This window comes from Leptodactylus fuscus, chromosome 5 (assembly GCF_031893055.1).
Source record: "Leptodactylus fuscus isolate aLepFus1 chromosome 5, aLepFus1.hap2, whole genome shotgun sequence".
NCBI lineage: Eukaryota > Metazoa > Chordata > Amphibia > Anura > Leptodactylidae > Leptodactylus > Leptodactylus fuscus.
Window position 1 is genome coordinate 51,847,343 of NC_134269.1, and position 20,947 is coordinate 51,868,289.

The following is a 20,947-nucleotide window of genomic DNA, read 5'->3' on the forward strand; positions in this document are numbered from 1 at the left end:
TAGCATTTTTAGCGCTCACCTCACCCTGTTGCCTTCTTGCCAATATTGCTTGTTGTTCACATTTGCAGAGTTGGTACACTGTCTGGTACTGATATCTGTCAGTGGTTGGTAATAATTATTAATTAAATCATTGATTGTAATTATTACTGCAAGTAAATTTGCCTTTTTTTGTGGTTTTTATTTTAGCAGCAAAACTAAATCAGAAGAGACTAATGTAAGAATCATACAGATCCCGAAAGGAAGGAGGAAGAACAACAGCAGCAGCGAATCCTCTCCAAGTCTCCCTGTAGTGAGAAGCATCAGTACGTTCAGCCCCCTGGATGAGAAGCCATCGTGCAATCTGAGCCATGTTTCGACTGGCAGCCTGCCTACTAACTTTCAGACATCCACTGTATGTGACCCTGTAATTCTTCATTAACCTGCCATGATAACAATGTCTTGCACTCATTGTCTAACACATTTGGGTTGACTACTAAAGAACATTTGGGCGTGTATTGAAGTACAGCCTATATGTAGAATATATAGAAGATGTATATACTGTGGGTCTGTGACAGTGCATGTCCCTTCTGTAGTCTCTTCAGTGATGGATACATCATGGATACATCATAAGAGAAGATACAGATACAGTGATGGACACTTCATAAGAGAACTAAATAAAGGGGTTGCACCAGTTAACACCTATCCATAGTATACCTGACATCTTTGGGGATTGCTAGGATCCCACAGGCCTCAAGAATAGGGGTCCCAGCAACATCATCTCTATTAGGACTGAAGGCTATAGATGAGAACAGCATGTGGCTACTTCCATCAGTCCCAATAGTGAAGATTAGAGTGGCAATTTAACTGTATAACCTGGAACTCAATTCATTGTAGGGAAACAGGACCTCCATTCTCAGGATCGGTGGGGGGTCCCAGGTATTGGACCCCAACAAACAACAAGTTATCACCTATTAAATAAATTGGTGATAAATTGTAAATTTAGACAGCCCCTTAATAATCTCTGTTGTATCGTTGTCACTAAAGTGTCATTTCATTGGTGATCTCCTGCCCTACCTTGGGAATGGGGGCAACACACTGGAAACCATAGAGAACTCAGAGTCTTGTACACAGGTAACCAGGACTGGACACATATGCAAGATTTTTGAGTGTTTTATAGTTTTCTTGGCCATGGCACTGTTTTGCTTGATAAAGATGGATGTGCCCATCTTAAAGGGATTCTACCACTAAAACACATTTTTTTCTAGTTAACACGTCGGAATAGCCTTTAGAAAGGCTATTCGTCTCCTACCTTTAGAAGTGCTCTCCGCCGCGCCGTTTGTTCAAAATACCGGTTCGTACCGGTATGCTAATGAGTTCTCTCGCAGCGATGGGGGCGTCATTAGAACTCATAGCATACCGGTACAAACTGGTATTTTGAACGAACGGCGCGGCGGAGAGCACTTCTAAAGGTAGGAGACGAATAGCCTTTCTAAAGGCTATTCCGACGTGTTAACTAGAAAAAAATGTGTTTTAGTGGTAGAATCCCTTTAAAGAGAACCTGTTGTTTGGATTGTGACCAATAAACTCCTATTATGTGGCTAGCTCGGCTTTACAGTCCCAAACCTTTGAAACTCCGCACCAGTGGTCATCAATATTACAAGAAACCCAAGTTAGAAATGAGCAGGGGGTCTCTCACTGGAGTCCACTCCAAGACTCTGGCACATGCATTGTATTGCACACAGTGAAGCTGAGCTCGGTGCACGTCATTGTGATGTGCAGGATCTACATATCACATCAAGTGCATGTACAGTGACGCAAGGCTTGGCTATGCAGTTTGATTTGTGCCAGAGTCCTGGAGCGGACTCTGGTGAGCAGACCCCCAGCAACTTCTAACATGGCTTTTTTTTTTTTAATCTCAGCGATGGGTGGGAGTGAGTTATAAAGATCTGAGACCCTAAGGCTCCAGCCACATAACCACATGTTTTTGGTTCATTGACCCCAAACTGACTGGTTTTCCTTTAAGTATTTATGCCATATCCACATGATATGTGTGCAGACCAAGGGTCAGCCCCCCTTCCCAGCAGAGCAAGAACTTCTCAGACTTTCATAGAATATTCAGTGCACATATCATGACTCCGTGCACCAGAAAATAACATAATGCTGGCCTCCCCTGGTGTTCAGAGGAGCGGATCATCCTTGCACTGATAGCTACAGTACCATACTTGTACACAGATATGACTTTCTCCCGTCTTCTGGTTTAGCGCACATGCACCACTGACTGAGCAGAGTGTGCAGTCTCATGGAAGAGTCTGAAAGCTTCTATAGATGACAGCTGTCTCAACTGTATGGCTGGCTTATGTCCTTGTGGACTTCCACAGAAATGTCAGTCACTGACAAATATCATGTGTTACACTAAGTTCACATCTGTATTCAGGTTTATGTTTGTGGGGTCTGCTTGAGGACCCCAGGAAGGAAACCTAATCCTCTTAACAAGTGGTTATCCATGGACCCCATATACCCACATATGCTGGCAGGACTTTTCTCTCCGTATTTTGTAAAGCAGAATAGGGGAACTAGACGCAGTTGTGACCCTAGCCTGACATTGAGAACCTGTCCGCTCCAGTTGTTACCAGAGTGAAGGAATTCTTGTTTAGTTGAAAACCTATCCATAAAATAAAACCTTCATACAGTAGTTCACTAAGAATATTACTAACCTAGTGAATGGATGGAGATCTAATGTGTGATATAACATAAACGTGGGGATGCCTGTACTTCTCTTCTACCACCCTGTATACTTCTTGTCATGCTGTATTTAGTTAGTATCTTCTGTGACTAACCGCTGTACCCTCTGTGCTCTCACCATGAACGCCAGGACTCTCTAGACTGGAGGATGTCACACCCCGAGCCTATCACTGTCCCTTACCTCAGCCCCCTTGTAGTGTTGAAGGAACTGGAAAGCCTGCTGGAGAATGAGGGGGACCCAGCTATTACTGTGCCGGGTTTTGTGGACCATCACCCTATTGTATTCTGGAACTTGGTGTGGTATTTTAGGAGACTGGATCTTCCGAGTAATCTGCCAGGATTAATCTTATCTTCAGAGCATTGCAACAGATATTCCAAGGTGAGCACAGACCCGCATCTCAATGTCCACAATGAACACATTTTGTTTTTTTTGCTTTACACCCTATATTCGTAGGCCCCCATGACAACCAGCCTATGCCTGCATATGATATGATATGCATCAGTATACTATTATAAAACTGTACAAGAAGGCGTAGTCCACTACACTATACTATATAGAGGGAGAAAGTGCAAACTGTATAATGTACAATAGAAGTCATTGTTCACGCAGTGTCACACATCATAAGGCTCCATTGGAGGTATATATGGGGGAATACTCCTGACCTATATATCGGCCCGAAAGCAAAATGTGAACACACCCTTAAATTGTTAGTATGTTGAAATAACAAACATGTCCAGCAAGGTCAACCAAGGAAAGGGAGAGGCTCTTGTTTAAGAGGAATTCTAGTTGAGATCTGATTTACGTAAGCCCAACCCCATGGTTGCTGCCTGCCTGTTGTATTCTTAGAGTTAGCCATCAATATTAGATGTGTGAGACCCCTGCAGATCAGATGCTCAGGGAAGGTGGCTACTGGTAATCTTTATATGCCAAGAGCCACGCTGCTTACTTGCCTTATGATTTGTAGGTCGTGGTGGGTTTTGATACTGCCATCAATACAAAAAATTAGCTAACCCCTTTAAGGCTACATGAACATGTGTGCATATGCCTATTCCTTGGTAAAAGGGCACGGGTGGCAAGTGAATGATATCAAGATGTGCTGCCAATGCCTCCACAGCCCCATTCACTTGCAGCCAGGACTGCAAAGCGTACAGGAATAGGACCTGTCCTAATCTTTACCCCAGGCTGCCTCACAGCCCCCTACACATTCATGTGTATGGGGACATAGAAAATAATATGTCAGTGTACCAGCCCTGAAAAATTTGGCTACCACACTGACAATGCATGGCTCCGGTGTACAGCGCTAATGTGTTGGCTATTTGGCTGCTCTTCATTACAGTTATTGTGCTCTATCCCTCCTCATGCTTTACACTGCAGCTCTTTCCATAGATGCAATTAAAAATGAGTAAAAACCAAATGGTTTTTATTACATTGATAAGCTAAGCCTTTGCATTATATTAGGAACCAAGAACTACATTGGTTTATTAAGGCTTTCCTTTAATTTGACTTTTTTTTTTTTTTTTTTTTTTGGCAGATTCCTAGGAACTCAATGTCTGAAGACAGCAAGCATGTCCTTATTCAAGTCTTATGGGACAATCTAAAGCTACACCAGGACCCCCGGCAGCCGCTGTACATCCTGTGGAACACTTTAAGTAGGTTTTTTTTTGCTGATTTCCTTGGCTATATTCACACTGACCTTCCCTGGGCATTGTTCCCCTATCACTAAGGCTGTGAGCCAGAACTATTTTGGTAAATGATGACGAATATGGAAGCCAGATTGCCCAAACCCCATTGTGAATGAATATTTACTATGTTAAAGGTACTTTCTAGCCTTTAGATATTCCTGAGCTATCCTTCGGCCAGGCCATCAATATTAGACCAGTAGGAGTCCGGCTTCTGGCCTCAGGTTGTAACGACTTGTAATCTTGTCTTATCTACAGGTCAGAAGTGCACTGTAGTTTATGAGAGTGAGTCCCAGCTGTTAGATGGGTTGTCTGGTGAACTCTGTCTGGTTCTGCATGGCTTTTCTGTCTCTGGACAATGAAGTGTTAATTGTTCGTCCCAAGATGAGCCAATACTCCATGCACATGGCACCTCCTAATACCAGATTTCAGACAACTGGTGCAACTTATAATAGAAACTCTGCAGTAGATTTCAAGTGGATCTCCACCTCTTGGTTAACCTTGGCTATATAGTCAGGACATGTCTCCTCTATGTAATATATCGCCATTATTTTGGGGATATTTTATTTACCGTCAATGTTTTTCCATTCTGAAGCGCAGAAATAAGTTTAACATAGCAGCCAAGTGTCAACAAAGATAAGACTCCGTTCACGCCTGATGTGATGAAGATGTAACATGGACTGTCTTTATTACATATCTACTGTCCATCTTTGTACAGAGATGGCGCTCCACTTGAAACTACATAACACAAATCTCACATTTCTGTCATGTAGATTGCTGTCTGCAGGGGTGTAGAGCTCTACCTGCTATAAGTCGCTGTTGTCGGCCTTCCATCTCCACCCCGCAGGTTTTCGGGATATTCATTATTGATGACTATAATCCTGAAAGCCTGCTCTGTGTCCTATACAAGGCCTGGACGTCTCTAGTGATGTGTGTCTATGTGTCTGCTTTTTGTGAGTGTCTGTTGTTAAGCACATTATTGGTACATCGACATGGAAAGAAAGAAAAAAAAAAAACAACTTCATTATCTGTATATTTTACATATGGATTTACAGCGGATTTCACGCTATGCATGGCAAGTGATGAAATCCATAGGCAAAATCCACAGGAAGACGCAACCAGAGGATTAGAGAACCTTTCAGCACGTCCATCTCCTCTAATAGCTTGTACACCAGTGTTCCCAGTGCAATCTTTTCTCTAGCCCCCACCATTCCTGAGCAATTATTTCTGTTAGTTTCCCCACCCAATATTCTGATTAGACGCTCTATTGCCAGGTGGGCGCTCTCTGACTGTCTACTCCACCCCAGGACCGCCCACCAGACAGCTTAATCAGCATATTGGGTGGGGAAACCAAAAACACTGATAGCTCAGGGATGGCGGGAGCTGGAATCAGAGGACGCAAAGAGATGGTGGAGGTGGTGAAAGGGATGGGTTCCTCTTTTACAACAGCACATGGATTAGATTTTATAAAACATCGTCCCCGTGGCTGATGCTGTAATATTCTGAAGATCATCTGCCAACTATTCAAGATGGAAAATCCACAGCATATAAGTGTGAACAGTAAGCTAAATAAAAAAATAAATAAAAAAAAACAACGGTGCCAATAGCAACCAGTCAGATAGCTGCTCCCCTTGTCCGACCTGCACTGGAAACCTCAAAAGCTTCTCTGCATCAGGATCATGAGGACACAGCTCCGACCTGCAGCGATGATCCGAAAATGATGTAGCCATGTTTCTTCACGTGAGGATGACACTTGGTCCAGTCACTTACATTATTGGGGAGAGGGGATAGATTTTTGCCACTTTATGTTTATAGCAGACACAATTTAGTTTGCTGTCATCAATAGCCATATACAGTGAGATGGGGGGGAGGGGGTGTGTGGAATCTTCTCAAAAAGATGACCCGGATAATGGTGGAACTAAGGTCTGGCCTGGATAAAGTGTGGGCCATTGGAGAGGTTTGGCTGTATTCCATCCTTTACTTGTACTGTGTGCGGTCTACCAGAGCAGGCGCCACTCATACCTAGTGAGGTCCATATAGTCCAATACATCTTTATGAGACAACACCTATGGAGGGACATATATATTACTGTCTCCTGGGCAGGGATCAGTCTCCCTTGTATGACGCATACAGAGGCGTCTGCCCTGGGTTGAGCATAGTTTATGGTTTTCTCCTAGTACAGGCTGGGTAGTATAGTATTATATTGTGTGTTTATTGGGGATTATTAGATGTTCTGCTGCTGGGTAGTATTATATTGTGTGTTTATTGGAGATTATTAGATGTTCTGCTGCTTACTTCATCTTTTAGGCTGGATTTTATCTTACAAAGAGGCATTGGGTGAGCTACTCAGCAAGACCATAAACCTTGGTAGCCTGTATTATAACTGTATATACCTCTGCTTTCTGCAGCCCAGGAGCATCCGCTGGCCCTCGCCCAGCAGAAACAGGAGGAGACGTTAAACCAGGAGTTTCTCCAAGATCTGGTGAAAAGTATTAAGAGCAACAATGTGTACGGTCCTATGAGCCAGATACTGGAGTCCCTGCAGCATAGTCCAAAGAATCCGCGACAGAGGTACAGCACCCGCTAATGCATTGTATTACCTTCTATCAGGATGATCACCTAATGTACAAGGAGTTAATACTTATATTCCCCATTATGCCAATGCCAATTCTGGAGAGTTGTGTTCCTGGGTTGTCCCTCCTGGATAAATAAATTATGCTCGTACACACTAACCACTCAGTATAAACAATGGGAATGCTAATGTTTCATATATTTCCAGGAGGAATAACTGAGGAATGACATATTGTGTAGCTGGTCCAGCGTTACTATATCATGGGGAATTTCTGAGACATACATGGCAGTTTTGTTTCTAATGTTTTTGAATCTTATTTTAATGTGAAATACCCCTCTATGTATATACGGTATATTGTCCATATGCGGTTATACTGATTTAAACCTTTATTTGTTGCTCTCTTGTAGGAGTTTGTACAGAGAAATTCTATTCCTGTCTCTCGTAGCTCTGGGGAGAGAGAACATTGATATAGGTAAGGACTCCGAGGCCACGTGCCGGTACCATATTTTCATTACACTCCTTACAGGCTTAAAGGGGTATCCCACCTGAATGTGCATTATCTGAATGGTCACTTCATCTTACAATGGCCAGAAAGGTAAAACAGAGTCCCACCAATGTAGTTCTGCCACTTTCTATGACAACATACAGTGAGGCGGACATATCCGTCACTTGCCATGTCTTGCTGTGCGTCCTTGTATCTGTTGCAGGATCAGCAATCACTGTGGTAAAAGCCACGTCCTATCTGTATACAGGGCGGTTTAATTCTCTTTCACATGAGAGATTTTTTTTGTTTTTTTACTACTAATTTCAGCCATTCAGATCTATGGAGCTGTGAAAATAAAACCACCTACACCGTTGTCATCCATGTGTTGCCGCGTTTCATTCGTTTTCACAGATTCAATGAAAAAATAAAGAAAAAAAAAATCATGTTTTTCCTCCAGACACAAAAGAAACACATGATGGAAATATACTGGGATTGTTTGTGTGAAGCAGCCTTATACACAGGCACATGGGGCAATGGAGGACTCCAAGATGGGGCAGGCTGGACAAAAGACAAAGGGACACTATAAATATGGGGGGTGGAGAGGGAATCATGGGAGATGTAGTGCGAGCATGTAACACCACCATTGTTTTTCCATCATGGCACCCATAGACATACTTTATATACCAGTTTCCTCATATTAATAATTAATTTTTATCACTTTTAAACAGACGTGTTTGATCGGGAATACAAAGCGGCTTATGATCGCCTCGCCCCTGAGCAGGTGAAGTGCACCCAGATCTGTGACCGTCCCCCAAGCACGGGGGTCACAGAATGCAGGAAGACATTTGGGCAGCCGTTCCTCTGAGGGGCTTCTCATCTGCTATCACCCTATGGATGCTGGAGCCAGGTCTCAGCACATCCACATGTGTTCTAGGAGATCCAGCATTGGGAACAAGCAATATGGAAGAGTTTGATGCGAGCACGAGGACTGGGAGTGAAGTGGATGAGGAGAGGCAGGCAGGGTCCGCTGTCTACATGACCTCGCCCATCCAGAGCTGGAAGTTCAGGTCTCTGCGTTATGGAGAGGGCGGGAGATTTCCATCATTCCGAGTGTTGTAGTTTACACAGAATATTTATATTTAATGTTACATGAAATCTTTGTGTACAGTAGGTAGAGATGCCTAGTAAGTCCTTACCGTTCCATTTTCTATGATACGCTGAGAGTACTGAGCGATGAACATGTGACTGTGCCTCATAGTGTGGGCGCCATCTTGTCTTTAGCTCTCATCTCTTAATTTATTACAAGTCCTGGGTGCCGTGTGATTTTTTTTTTTTGCAGTGGAGCAAACAAGGTCTGGAGAATTCACATGAAGGCGTCGCCATCTTCAGCTGGTTTACCAGATCTGCATTGGAGCAGCAATAAATACACTAATCCTGTACTCATGTGAATGGCACTGTAAGCTTAGCTATGATGGTGGATCACTGACCCCACTGGAGCTGAGTAGAGTGTATTATGGTAACGTTATATGCTTGGGATGCTTTCTTATTACGGTACTTAAGGTTAAGAAATGTATCAAGCAGATCTTAGTGGTAAAACTGACAAACAAGCATGTAATATGGTGACCATACCTAGCCTGGTCAAGCCCTGTCCATATGCCCTGTTTGGGCAGACTGACTAGGACCCCTATGGCTCTTTGTCCTGGAGGACAGCATCGCACCGAACCTGATGCCATCATAGAGGCTCACAACCCCCTCCCCCCACCTTCTTCTATTACACATTAGTCCAGTAGACCGGCAGACTCTATATAAATGGATGACTGGAGTCCATTTCCCAGAGTACACTGTTACTTGCATATCACGGTTATCTCATCAGTTCTACCAAACATGCAGTATATAGCAGTGAGCGGATATGGCCTGTGAAGGCGGTCAGGGCTCTTCTGTTACCTACCTACTCCCACAACCCTCAGGTGGCTTTTTGTTTACACACGCAGATGATATTATCGCTGATATTAATGAATCCTAATGCACTTACAGTATACCTGTGGTTTCAGGTGACGCTATAGAATAAGCTGTCATGTCTATGTACATGAGAAGTAGCACTATATCTGCCCATTATATGACTTGTATTCAGCATTTTCAGGTAGGCTCTACATCCAATCGTGGGTAGAGAGACTAGTTACTAAGATGTCTTGCGTAGATTGTACATAGAGAAGAGGAGATCCTGCTTCTGTACCTGTGTGTTACAAACTAAAAGAGAAGCAGCAGCATGGAGGACATTATATAGAAGTACTGAGCAGTGTAGAAGCTATGTCCTACTCCTGCAACATGTAACCTGTCCTCTATTGTCTCCTCTCTCAAGACAGATTTAGCAGCGACTTGAAAATGTATGAGCAGTATAGGGAGTGGGGGAGGAGAATCAGAACCTAATAAGTAGGGAAAGAAGCATTTTTCTCTAATAAGATATATTACAGAGTTTCTTATATTCACATGTACTATTGATTTATGCAAAGTTTATTGAAACGACAGTGCCTATTTAATGCTGTTACATTCCCAATATTAATAATGCTATAGATGATTATAAGGCGTTTGCTTTGCACTATAAATACTGTTTTATAGTAACAGTATATAATGCTTAGTTCTGAAACACACAGTCTGTGTTGTGAAAAGGCTCCCGTCCCTGTGTAAGGGATTCATAGACAGGTAACTGGACTGCACATGTCATTTCCATACTGGAAGACGCCCCATTCTCAGCTTCAGTGAAATCTGTGGCTCTACAAAGGGTTAACTCTTTCCTCGTCTTCATCTCATTCCTCTGTCTATAGGTAGTGTCAGGAGCTGTACATTCTGTAGATTTGTAATATTTCCAGAAATAATATACTGAGATGAGTTTATTATAGAAATCCCCTTTATTTTTATGGTAAGAGGCTTGTTTACATTGGTCAGACTTTTCGGTTATTGGTTGAGGGTGCAGCATTGTAGAAGGCAGGAGGGTCCTGTCACATGTACTGTAGCCCCATGTGCTGTGCAGAAAATACTGTAAAGAGTCTATACATCCCTTCTGGTTTACAGGCACTGCCAGAACCACTTGTGTACTGAGAGATACGGTATATACGGTATATATGAAGCTGGATACTGCTGACGTGTGAGATCTGTTAATGGCTGTTACCATGTGACCTTTTGTTGTGTTGCTTTTATCTTTTATTTAATTAAATGTCTTTTAAAACTGGAGATTTTGTGTCTTATTTGTCACATCAACTTTTCAACAGTGCGGTGATGGTGGAAAAATGGCAAAGAAATTGTGCAATTTTTGTGTAAAGAAGTCCATAAATGTGAAAAGCCTTCCATGACTCTAGACTTCTGGAGTGCAGGACTTGGTACGTTCCTCCTCCTCGGCTCCTTCTATCAGCTCATTGCTGGGGATACCAATATCAAATTCCTGGAGAGACCCTCTAAGCTTAGAACTTGTAACAACACTACTGGGTCACTGACTACTAATGGAGCACAATAAAATTAGACTTTTAGGCCGGGGCTCCACATGATATAAACGCTACAGTTTGGCCGCAGCGTTTTACACTCTCGAGTAAATCCTATCCACACATTGTGGAAAAATACCCTTCATTTTCCAAAACCATTGCAGTTTTCAAAATCACAGCATGTCAGCTATACCTATGGAAACCCTGGCAGTTTCCCTACAGGTATAATGGAAGCAGAAAGCGTTGGTGAAGCGTTGCCACCGCTGATACCATTGTTTATTCTGCTGCGTATCCACAGCACTGCTTTCTGCAATGTGGGGCTTTAGCCTAAATTTGCTTTTATGGGTAAATGTGTTCCTGGTTAAATTTTTGTTACTTTCCTGCCATAGATATCCCCATTGTAAGGGCAGAACTGTGAAAGAATGTGCGTGCAGGTAAAATCCAAAGCAGAATATATTAAAGGCAAATGAAAGGGATTTTACCAATTCTCATTGAAATGCTACATAACTACTCACTGAAGGATCTGATCTTTATAGATATTAACATTTGCAGCATAGGATTTGTAGATTCGGTACAGATTTTTGTCTATTGTTTCGCTGTGGATTTCCTAAAATCTTCACATATAGATGTTGAACCCATTTTTTAATTGTTATTTTTGGCTTCTCCAGGAACATCTGCAGAGGTAAATGTGTACTGCTGTGCAGATCTGCCTTGTGGATATTTCACACAGTAACATATACCCGTATAGATGACATGGCATCATATTTTGCACCAGAGGTACCACACGGTGAGCCCTGTACTTGCTGTAAACAACGCAGACGCAGTAAACTTCGGGAATTAAGTTTTATTTCAGTTTACTTAATATGTATAGAAATATAAACTGCAGGCTTATTGAAGGTTCACATATTGCTTGGCAGACATGTCTAATAGTGGCAACATAGTGACGTGTGCGTGTATAGTCCATGTACGAGGAAGGGCTAGAGACTTCTAGGCGGAGGGCACGAGTCCTAGTCTAGATGGGCCGGTGCTGGTTACTAAACATAGCAATATGTATATATAAAAATAGGAATAAGAAAATATATTTCTCATGAGGTTTGTTCTATGACTGTGTGCGCCACATATGTGAACACTGGATGAGGTCAGTTCAGTGGATGCGCTATTTTTGGGGGGTCTTATATAGATATGGGGCACACAATGATCCTGTCCTCCAGCATGACACTGACGATCACAAACACAAAGTACAATGTGAACATGGTGAATCCTAGAAACTTGTTCATCTTCCACTTGCAGGCGGCAATGGAGAATATGACAAAGAGAAGCATCAGGAAGAGGAGAACGATTGCGCAAAACAATCCATTGCTGCTTACCGCCACCGGACTGAAACCGTTAAATACTGAGAACAGGAACCAGGGGACAGGTAACCTGCAAATGTACAATGCCAACAATCGGTAAGACCCTAGGAGTAGTCATACACATTAGATTGCTGCCTGGGTAACACTTGTTCGACCAGCAGCTATTCCTCTAGATCCCATATACACTTGCAGGCTCAGCCTATGCAAACATGTACATGATGAGGTGGGTAAACCATTGCCAGACAACACAGGTCATATCTTATTTCACATGATAGCTATGTTGAAATCTCACTGCCTGAAGCTTCTCCCATTTGACATCCGCTGTCGGAGAGGCTCAGGTGCCCTGCTAAAATTGTCAGGTTTACATGACATTACAGGGGTTGTCCAGTTTCAGACCAATATTAAGGAGACAAATGTTATGGTTCGGATGTATCAATGCTAATCAATGGGGGCAGATAGCCCGCTTCCCTGTGTAGTGGTGGAACTGAGACACTGCAGCTTGGCTCTTATGCAGGTAAAGGGAGCTGAACTGCAGTACCAGGTCTGGCTACTACAAAGAAAACAGCACTGTCAGCTTCCTTCTCCATCTCCGGGTACTATATGTAGAAGCCCTATAATCCTTTAGAATGATTGTCAGCAATGGTTAACCTGGGCTAGATCATAGTCTGTGGAGGCAACTGGGCAAAACAATGACATGGATTACATGTGCCTATGGATGTCTAAGACAAGAGGCTTTTATACGGCCATATTAGTCCTTACAGGGGTTATCTTTACTAAGACAACTCCTTTGCAATGTCCCTAATAGAACATATGGATGATGTAAAGGGCATTCCCTCTCTGCAAGCCATAGTCCTCAGCCATGTGATCGGCCCTTCTATTAAATGGGTACCATATTATATTATACTTGTCCCTACTGTGGCTGCAAGTGATAATAATGTTCAGTATCACATAAGGCAACTTAGTATTAATGGATACTCACCCTACAGTGATGTCAAAGATGTTACTTCCTACAGAGCTAGACACGGCCATGTCCCCCAGTCCTTTCCTTGCCACAATGACACTGGTGATGAGATCTGGTATAGAAGTGCCAGCAGCCAGTATGGTGAGGCCCATTATCTCCTCTGAAATGCCAATGGTTTCGCCCACCTGGTAGAAATAAGGCATAGTTCATACTTAATCTCAGATATCGCCACCACAATGAATGATCCTTATACAGGTCTACTCTCTATAGTTATAGATCTATCTTTTGTAGCATTGGTCTACCCCTTGTCCTAGTTTGCCCGGCTAATGGCCAATGTTGTACTGGTGCCACTGGAAATGTGTTAGGAGACAGATTTATAGACTGATCTAGGCATGTTTTACTCCGCTGGTTGTCAAACTCTGGGTCCTGCTTTCAGAACGTTTGGGAACCAGTGTTATACCTATGGAAAATGAATCCTTAAAGGGGTTGGCCTCTTTCAGACCAATATTGACAAACAAATGTACAATAAAAACACATACAATTTTCCAATACAGTTTCTGTATCAGTTCCTCACGGTTTTCTAGATCTCTGCTTGCTGTCATTCATTCTGTTACTTCTAGAGGATAAAACTCTGACCATGGTCATGTGATTTACGGTCCATGGTCATGTGATGAGCACACAGGTGCACAGCTGATTACCAGGCAGATGTCTGATTATTGTGCTGTGACTGTAACGAGCAGCACCTGTGTACTCATCACATGACCATGGACCATAAATCACATGACCATGGTCAGACTTTTATCCACTAGAAGTAACAGAATGAATGGTATTTGCATTTGACAGGACACCTACAGTTAGGGCCAGAAATATTTGGACAGTGACACAATTTTCGCGAGTTGGGCTCTGCATGCCACCACATTGGTTTTGAAATGAAACCTCTACAACAGAATTCAAGTGCAGATTGTAACGTTTAATTTGAAGGGTTGAACAAAAATATCTGATAGAAAATGTAGGAATTGTACACACTTCTTTACAAACACTCCACATTTTAGGAGCTCAAAAGTAATTGGACAAATAAACATAACCCAGACAAAATATTTTTATTTTCAATATTTTGTTGTGAATCCTTTGGAGGCAATCACTGCCGTAAGTCTGGAACCCATGGACATCACCAAACGCTGGGTTTCCTCTTTCTTAATGCTTTGCCAGGCCTTTACAGCCGCAGCCTTCAGGTCTTGCTTGTTTGTGGGTCTTTCCGCCTTAAGTCTGGATTTGAGCAAGTGAAATGCATGCTCAATTGGGTTAAGATCTGGTGATTGACTTGGCCATTGCAGAATGTTCCACTTTTTTGCACTCATGAACTCCTGGGTAGCTTTGGCTGTATGCTTGGGGTCATTGTCCATCTGTACTATGAAGCGCCGTCCGATCAACTTGGCAGCATTTGGCTGAATCTGGGCTGAAAGTATATCCCGGTACACTTCAGAATTCATCCGGCTACTCTTGTCTGCTGTTATGTCATCAATAAACACAAGTGACCCAGTGCCATTGAAAGCCATGCATGCCCATCACGTTGCCTCCACCATGTTTTACAGAGGATTTGGTGTGCCTTGGATCATGTGCCGTTCCCATTCTTCTCCAAACTTTTTTCTTCCCATCATTCTGGTACAGGTTGATCTTTGTCTCATCTGTCCATAGAATACTTTTCCAGAACTGAGCTGGCTTCTTGAGGTGTTTTTCAGCAAATTTAACTCTGGCCTGTCTATTTTTGGAATTGATGAATGGTTTGCATCTAGATGTGAACCCTTTGTATTTACTTTCATGGAGTCTTCTCTTTACTGTTGACTTAGAGACAGATACACCTACTTCACTGAGAGTGTTCTGGACTTCAGTTGATGTTGTGAACGGGTTCTTCTTGACCAAAGAAAGTATGCGGCGATCATCCACCACTGTTGTCATCCGTGAACGCCCAGGCCTTTTTGAGTTCCCAAGCTCACCAGTCAATTCCTTTTTTCTTAGAATGTACCCGACTGTTGATTTTGCTACTCCAAGCATGTCTGCTATCTCTCTGATGGATTTTTTCTTTTTTTTCAGCCTCAGGATGTTCTGCTTCACCTCAATTGAGAGTTCCTTTGACCGCATGTTGTCTGATCACAGCAACAGCTTCCAAATGCAAAACCACACACCTGGAATCAACCCCAGACCTTTTAACTACTTCATTGATTACAGGTTTACGAGGGAGACTCCTTCAGAGTTAATTGCAGCCCTTGGAGTCCATTGTCCAATTACTTTTGGTCCCTTGAAAAAGAGGAGGCTATGCATTACAGAGCTATGATTCCTAAACCCTTTCTCCGATTTGGATGTGGAAACTCTCATATTGCAGCTGGGAGTGTGCACTTTCAGCCCATATTATATATATAATTGTATTTCTGAACATGTTTTAGTAAACAGCTAAAATAACAAAACTTGTGTCACTGTCCAAATATTTCTGGCCCTAACTGTATATCATCGTTACATTCCATATCCTCACCTGATGTGCCCACCATACCATGAGGTATGAAAATATAGCAATCCACATTATTGAGCCCAGGAATGTCAGGACAAAAAACTTTCTTGATTTCTGAAATAGAGTTAAGAAGTTATGGAAATGATGATAATTCTGCGTGCTTGCTTTATAAAGTCTTCTGTAAACCACAACGCAGCGCCAGATTGATTTAAGATAACCCAGTTTGTTGGATTCCTTTGTTATTTCTATCATTTGACCTACAACTATCTCGCCTGACTCCCCTATACACATGCATGCTCAACCGAGGAGTGCATAGGGACTGACCAGAGAGGGGAGATAGCCGCTGTCAGACATGTTTAACAGTGGTTTATTTCCCTGTGAACAAAGTGAGTGGGCAGTTGAAATCCAAATACCCCATCCTTATACGAAGTTTGATATGGGGAAGAGTCTGGAGGACCCTATACACATTAGATGATCTCCTGCACCTGTCAGATTCAGATTTTGACTAATATACATCTAAGGCTAGATCCATGCCGCAGATTCCACCTAAAATCGTTGGAGAAAAGTCCTGCGCAAAGGAATTTTCTCTCCGCCTATTTCAGTATAAAATTGGTGGAAACCCAATGGACACCTGGCGGACCCTAACATAGTATATGGGGCTGTGGGGCAACGCTTTTTTTAGTGGTGAACCTTGCATAAGGTTAAGTTGACTTCTACGCCAGAATCTCCATTGGAGACCCTCAGTCTCAGTTTCAATTTAGAAACTTGATACTTAATAGGGCCCGCACAGTCTCCATTTGTAAGCACTGGATTAGCGGTCTGCCTCTTTGTTCTTTGGGTACCCCGACAGACTCGAATGATGTAGATGCAACGCTAGTGTGAACCTAGTATTACGTTTATGGTTTGCTTAAGGCAGGGGTGCCCAATACGTCGATCGCGATCTACTGGTAGATCGCAAAGGATGTATGGGTCGATCTCGGGATGCAGGGATCCCCGATGTCTGCTTGTTCACAGTGCAGACTGAGAGTCATCTCCGGACACTGGAAGGCGGGGCTGCCGCAGCCCCAGCCTGCCAGTGTCCAGAGATAACTCTCAGCCTGCGCTGTGAACAAATAGACAGCAGGGATCCCTGGGCGGCCACAGAACGCCGCTGTCTCCTGCTCTCTCGATCCGCCTGGCCCCACCCCGCCCACAGACACGCTCGACCCGCCCACAATCCCACCCGGTCCCACCCAAGCCCCACCCACAGGCTCACCTCGGCCCCGCCCTAGTAGATCTTTTGCCTTGGTCAGCTAATAAAGTAGCTCACATGCTGAAAAAGTGTGAGCACCCCTGGCTTAAGGCTTTGGCAATAATTTGAACAGTCTACTGTGTTACGTGCAAGGATTTATCAATAATTCATGTTCATTTCATTCAGATGGGCTTTAAATAATTTGAATACCAGGCACACCTTGTGTACTAGACAACCCCTCACTTATCTTTCCATTGTCACTTACTGGACTCCTTACATCTGGCACTGTCAACCACAAAGGAAATACAATAGGAAGGAGGAACAGGTATGTAATTTGCTTCCTCTTAGTGTCAGGCCACTCCAAAGATAGAGGTTCATCTTGCTCCTCTTCTTCTTCCTCATCCTCGTCGTCATCATCACTATCGTCATCATCACTGTCATCTTCGTCATCACTGTCGTCTCCACTGCTGTCAGATCCACCTCCTCCATCACCTGCATCTGCTGCTCCTTTCTGTGGAGTCAAGAACATAGAACACTAAAGGAATTGTAAAATATAATCCAGTAAAAATCCAGAAGAAACCATCAGAAGAAGACGCGTGAAGAGGCGTGTCAGAAGAACATGGAGGCGGCGCTGGAGAGTTCTCTCACAGCATTGTAGATGCTGTTTGAGCGCTGGGGCCCGCCCCCAGTGATGTGAGAGAACTAATTTGCATACCGAAGAAAACCAGGATTTCTAATGAATGGTGGCGTGGAGAAGACATCTAAAGGTAGGAGAAGAATAGCCTTTCTTAAGCCTATTCTTACGTGTTAGTCTTAAAAAATGGGATTCTAATGATAGAATCCCTTTAAGTGCCAACGGTGTGCCAAGCATGTACGCAATGTACCATATCAGCCTTTTTCTCCATACTGCCCCTTATCGTCCTTCTTGTGATGACTGTGCTGCTAGCTATGGCCGCCTCTATGGTCAATGGCCAGGGAGTGCTTCTTATATTTACTCCTTAGTCGGAAGTCTTGTTATATACTGCAGATCATAAAGATTTCCATAGAAATAAAACTACATCTGCAGCTTATGTTTAGTAGACTATAGCTAGTAAATAATGGATTTCTCACATACAGTACTCAATGTAATATGGACACACATTACCCTTCACATTGAAGATAAAGTAAGTTCCCTCCTGTAAGGGATTATGAGAATTCTTGGTAGTGTTTCTAAATATGTAGGTGGGTAGAGTATCGCACCCTTATATCTCATGACATCTCACCTTTAAATTGCACTCCAGTTTTGGGGCCCAGTCCACAAAAAAGAACTGTAAAGATAATTTACAGTTTAGCTATGGAGGCCGGCAGACTGTACAGTTCTTCTTGTGTCTATGCTGTGTGATTCCCTGTTACTACAGCAGATCCTCATTTTCCTTTGAGGGCAGTCTGTCCCTCCACAATCTTCTGGGTAATACACAACATGTATTTAGTAAGACTCCACCTACAATAGTATAGATTGTTTTGGGGTATTTACCCTTGTATTTCCACTCTTCTGGCAGCAATGTGTAATATAAAGGCTTAATATTTGAGGGATAAATTATTCTTCATAATGGTGCCATTTATTATTCTGTACAATGCAGCGCCGCACCTCCCATGAGGCGACCTGAAGTGACCGCTTCGGGCAGTGCTATGCCAGGGCCCCGGGGAGGGCAACATTTTTGCTGACCTAAGCCAGTCCAGGACAAGCTGTCCTGGACTGGCTTAGGGTCACCGTCACTGAGCGGTGTTTTGGGGAGGCCACTGGAGCAGCGCTGCTCCAGTGGCCGCTCCTCATGCTCAGGCAGAGAGCAGGTCTTCTCCCTGCCTGCTCTCTGCCTGCTAAAGACGCTCGCTCCGCTCTGCCCCGGCCCCTTCCGCGTGGCTCCGCCCCCTCCTGGGGGGGGGGGCTTTCTGACGTCCGCCTCAAGCGGCAGAAACCCATGGTTCACCCCTGGTACAATGTACTGGGGAATCTGGGAAAAAAAATTCTGAATGGGGTGGAATTGGAGAAAAAGTGCATTTGTGCTCAGCTCCTGATTGGCCGCCATATTTAAATACCCGACATCCGCCGTACTATTACGTTTGCATTCCTCCTGAATGACTACAATGATAAATAACAAAAAGCCAATAGAAGGAGCCGTCTGTTTTTATTTTAACATTGCAATGGGTGAAGACTGATACAAAATGGAAGATCTTCAATTGACATCTGTCAATCAGGGAAACTTTAAAGTGGCCCCTCCTCTATAGTCCACACCTTTGTTTAGAACAGGGGTCTGGTAAGAATGGGGAATTATGTCTATAGGCTTTCCTGGCTGCCTACTCTGCAATTATCAGCCCTGCTATAGTAATGAATGGGGAGAGCAGCACAAGAGCATCACTTCTGAGCGGGTCACAGTCATGGATCCTCGTTCTCAAGAGAGATGTGGTTCCCAGAAGTGGATATGAGAATACCCCAAACTAATGGGTCCATTCTTCAGAATTGTTATTTTATGAGCGATACAGGTTTGTACTAAAACAGACATGACAGGAGTGGTGACAGGTTGCATATAAAGGGAATCTGTCTGGTCCAAAAATGACTCTTAAACCAATAACAGTTCAACTGTGCCAAGATGGATGCTGATCTCAACACAGAACAAGCCATTTTGTGGCCACTGCTTTACAATAGACACTAAAGGGGTGTTCCTAGTCTAAATTATTTTGTTTAGGGCTATATAGAGACTTATATTGCTTGACAGATTGAATAGCATCTCAAATCTTTCTTATATGTATTATTCATATCTGCAACTGAATGCATTGCTATGGACTGCAAATGTGGCTGGACGCCTGTCGTCTCAGTATTTGTGCCTCAAATGGTCTTCAAGGTAGATAGAGGTTGGTTCAGTGAGGACAAGCAATGTACTAAACTGCTAGGCATGCACTGATACTACAAAGCTATTGTACCTACTGTACATGTCTGTATGAAATGTGCAGGATAGTCTGATCACAGGCATACGCTTACCTGAGTGTCATCCTTGTCTCCTTCATCCTCTCCATCCTTGGAGGGCTCAGACCCAGTGGGGGGAGTCACCTGTACATTCACTGTGTGGGGGGCGTCAGGTCCGTCATCCTTCTCATCTGCAGAAAAGTAAAAAAAATGTTAAATCGCCATTCCATGCTGTGACATTGCATTTACTATCTGCTAAAGTTATGTATTACTATAACCGTCCTTAGTGAGTTATCTAAGTCTTCTACAGTGTACGTCTAACATGAAGCCATACACGTCTTGCCCTGTTCCTCAGTCCGTCATGATGATGGAAAGCTATATAGATAATCACTAATCTGTATCATCTTCCTCACATGGTTATACATGGTTGTATGATGCAAGCCAAGCAGGGTAAATGAGGGATTGTGGGACACAAAAAGAAATGACCTTTGAGCAGCCATTTTCTTGTAGTTCAACTCTCATAGCACATCATTGAACCAGCAATATTAGAAATTATCCAGCTTATATATCCCTTAGGAAGTTGTTGTTGAACCTTCAAGACGGGTATGCTATCATTTTTTTTATAGTTCTTTTGCAAACCCTGGCAAAATCTTCATCTACAAGAGCTCTTTAGTATCAGTGTGTGTATTTAGGCCACTTATAGTAAGCAATAAAGCCTCCGCATTCACTGGTTTCAGTAAATCCTCTTTATCCTATAATAAGACCCAAGCCAAACAAACCATGCTGAATATATCCAACTTCAGAGGGGTTCCCAGAAGAGATCTCATATCATGCACTACAGATTTAGGAGGATATCTCTTGCGTATCCATCTAGGTAGACATTTGATTGTGCAACCTTTCCTACAGCTTTAATATTAATATATTATTGCTTATATTAATAAACCAATGGAGGTGGAAAGATCCAACCAAGAGACCCATCAATCACCGAGACCCTACAAAGACACCAGAAAGCAGATAGACCCAGCACGT

At 43.1% G+C, this 20,947-nt stretch overlaps 2 protein-coding genes across 5 annotated transcripts in view; one reads left to right on the plus strand and one right to left on the minus strand.

The window, feature by feature from the left end:
- DENND4A (DENN domain containing 4A) overlaps positions 1-10,679 on the plus strand; it is a 97,771-nt gene extending 87,092 nt beyond the window's left edge. For 2 of the 3 annotated variants that reach the window (XM_075273124.1, XM_075273125.1), the window contains 7 exons: positions 187-391; positions 2,852-3,100; positions 4,254-4,371; positions 4,660-4,686; positions 6,810-6,972; positions 7,381-7,445; positions 8,186-10,679. In XM_075273124.1, coding sequence (XP_075129225.1) covers positions 187-391; positions 2,852-3,100; positions 4,254-4,371; positions 4,660-4,686; positions 6,810-6,972; positions 7,381-7,445; positions 8,186-8,322 — 964 coding nt within the window. In that variant the 3' untranslated portion in view covers positions 8,323-10,679. The remainder of the gene's footprint in view (positions 1-186; positions 392-2,851; positions 3,101-4,253; positions 4,372-4,659; positions 4,687-6,809; positions 6,973-7,380; positions 7,446-8,185) is intronic. The other variant, XM_075273126.1, reaches the window with a different exon arrangement.
- A 1,083-nt stretch (positions 10,680-11,762) lies between these two features.
- SLC24A1 (solute carrier family 24 member 1) overlaps positions 11,763-20,947 on the minus strand; it is a 33,302-nt gene continuing 24,117 nt past the window's right edge. For both annotated transcript variants that reach the window (XM_075273154.1, XM_075273153.1), the window contains 5 exons: positions 19,994-20,109; positions 17,243-17,488; positions 15,771-15,860; positions 13,262-13,428; positions 11,763-12,352 (listed from right to left, as the gene is read on the minus strand). In XM_075273154.1, the coding sequence (XP_075129255.1) occupies positions 12,103-12,352; positions 13,262-13,428; positions 15,771-15,860; positions 17,243-17,488; positions 19,994-20,109 (869 nt within the window). In that variant the 3' untranslated portion in view covers positions 11,763-12,102. The remainder of the gene's footprint in view (positions 12,353-13,261; positions 13,429-15,770; positions 15,861-17,242; positions 17,489-19,993; positions 20,110-20,947) is intronic.